General features: G+C 37.5%; 1 protein-coding gene across 1 annotated transcript in view; it reads right to left on the bottom strand.

Annotated features, from left to right (window-relative positions):
* The window catches only part of LOC105178205 (uncharacterized oxidoreductase At4g09670-like), a 3,146-nt gene extending 2,430 nt beyond the window's left edge, over window positions 1-716 (bottom strand). Inside the window, exon 1 of the mRNA XM_011101622.2 lies at window positions 86-716. Coding sequence (XP_011099924.1) covers window positions 86-553 — 468 coding nt within the window. The 5' untranslated portion in view covers window positions 554-716. The remainder of the gene's footprint in view (window positions 1-85) is intronic.

The raw sequence follows: 1,337 nt of genomic DNA, 5'->3' as shown, positions 1-1,337 counted from the left end.
TTCAGAAATTATACCACTCACTTAAATGACAGGAAAACATAATTACAAGTTACAACCAAAGAACATAATGCAGAAGTAAACTCACAACTTTAACATGTCCAAAAAGCTCCAAATTCAATATTAATTCCTTCATTTTCGCAGTCCTGGGGTGATGATACCACATGCTGGCGTCCATAAACTGCAACTGATTAGACTCACACGCCTTAAGCATTTCATCAAACATCTTAACGTCGAGAGCAGTCGGCTTCTCCAGCAGCAAATGCTTGCCCTTCCGAGCTGCAATTACTGCCCATTTCACATGAAGGCTGGTAGGCAGTGGCATATACACTGCATCCACCAAGGGGTCATCCAACATTTCATCATAACTTCCGTAAAGCTTCACATTATCTGATAATTTGTTTTTAATTGCGAATTGTTTCGCCTTGTGTATGGAACGGCTGGCGACAGCAACGAGGGTGGCGTTGGGGGCTAAGTGAATGGCCCGAGACACCTTTCGCGCGATCTCAGCGCAACCCATGATCCCGAAACCAATTGGGTTTTGGTTTTCGGTCATTTTCCGTCTGGTCTTTTCTTGTTTGTAGCAGTGGAGTGATGAAATTGAGATGGAGAGCTCCGACTATAGGGCATGTGTATGTAGCACTCGGCTGATAACTGCATAAATTACCATAAAATCAATTATATGTGAAGAATGATAAGTTTTACATGATTCTTACACAGTCCACGTCTTTCTTATCCGGAATTGAATAGGTATTAAGAGGGATAATTGCTATTTTAGTCCTCAAATAAAGTAATTTATGCAGTATTGGTCCTTAAATAATTAAAGTTATAATTTTTATCCTTAAACTGTTGCTTTTCATTTGTGTGTTTAGACTTCAGTTAATAAAATCGTTAAAGGTAATAGAAGTCTCATTTTAAGGGGAAAAAAATTACCCATTTTCATTCTATTTTGTGGTAATTAAGGTTTGGCCCATTTTAGCCATTATTTCGTTATTAACCTCTCTTATTTTTTCTGCGAAAGCCCATCACTTTGAAAGGGGTTTCAAAAAATTATTTTTTAGTGAACTTAGGATCCTCAAATATAATTTTCAATGCCCCATTTTTACAACTCACATGGAAAAAAGTACTTTGTGGGAGATAATTCATATAATTCTCATTCCATGAGATCCCAAAGTTCTTTTTGCCTCGCCTCTTCACATGATCGTGGGGACTTTAAATGAATCATGCTACTCGATGTTAGACCCGACTTATTAACCAAATCATCGCACAGTTGTCGCCCCCACGACTCGTGAGATAGAATAAAATAAGTGTATTCATTTTAATTATTCACAATAATATAT

This window comes from Sesamum indicum, linkage group LG15 (assembly GCF_000512975.1).
Source record: "Sesamum indicum cultivar Zhongzhi No. 13 linkage group LG15, S_indicum_v1.0, whole genome shotgun sequence".
Classification (NCBI taxonomy): Eukaryota; Viridiplantae; Streptophyta; class Magnoliopsida; order Lamiales; family Pedaliaceae; genus Sesamum; species Sesamum indicum.
This window is presented reverse-complemented; position numbering and strand designations above follow the sequence as displayed.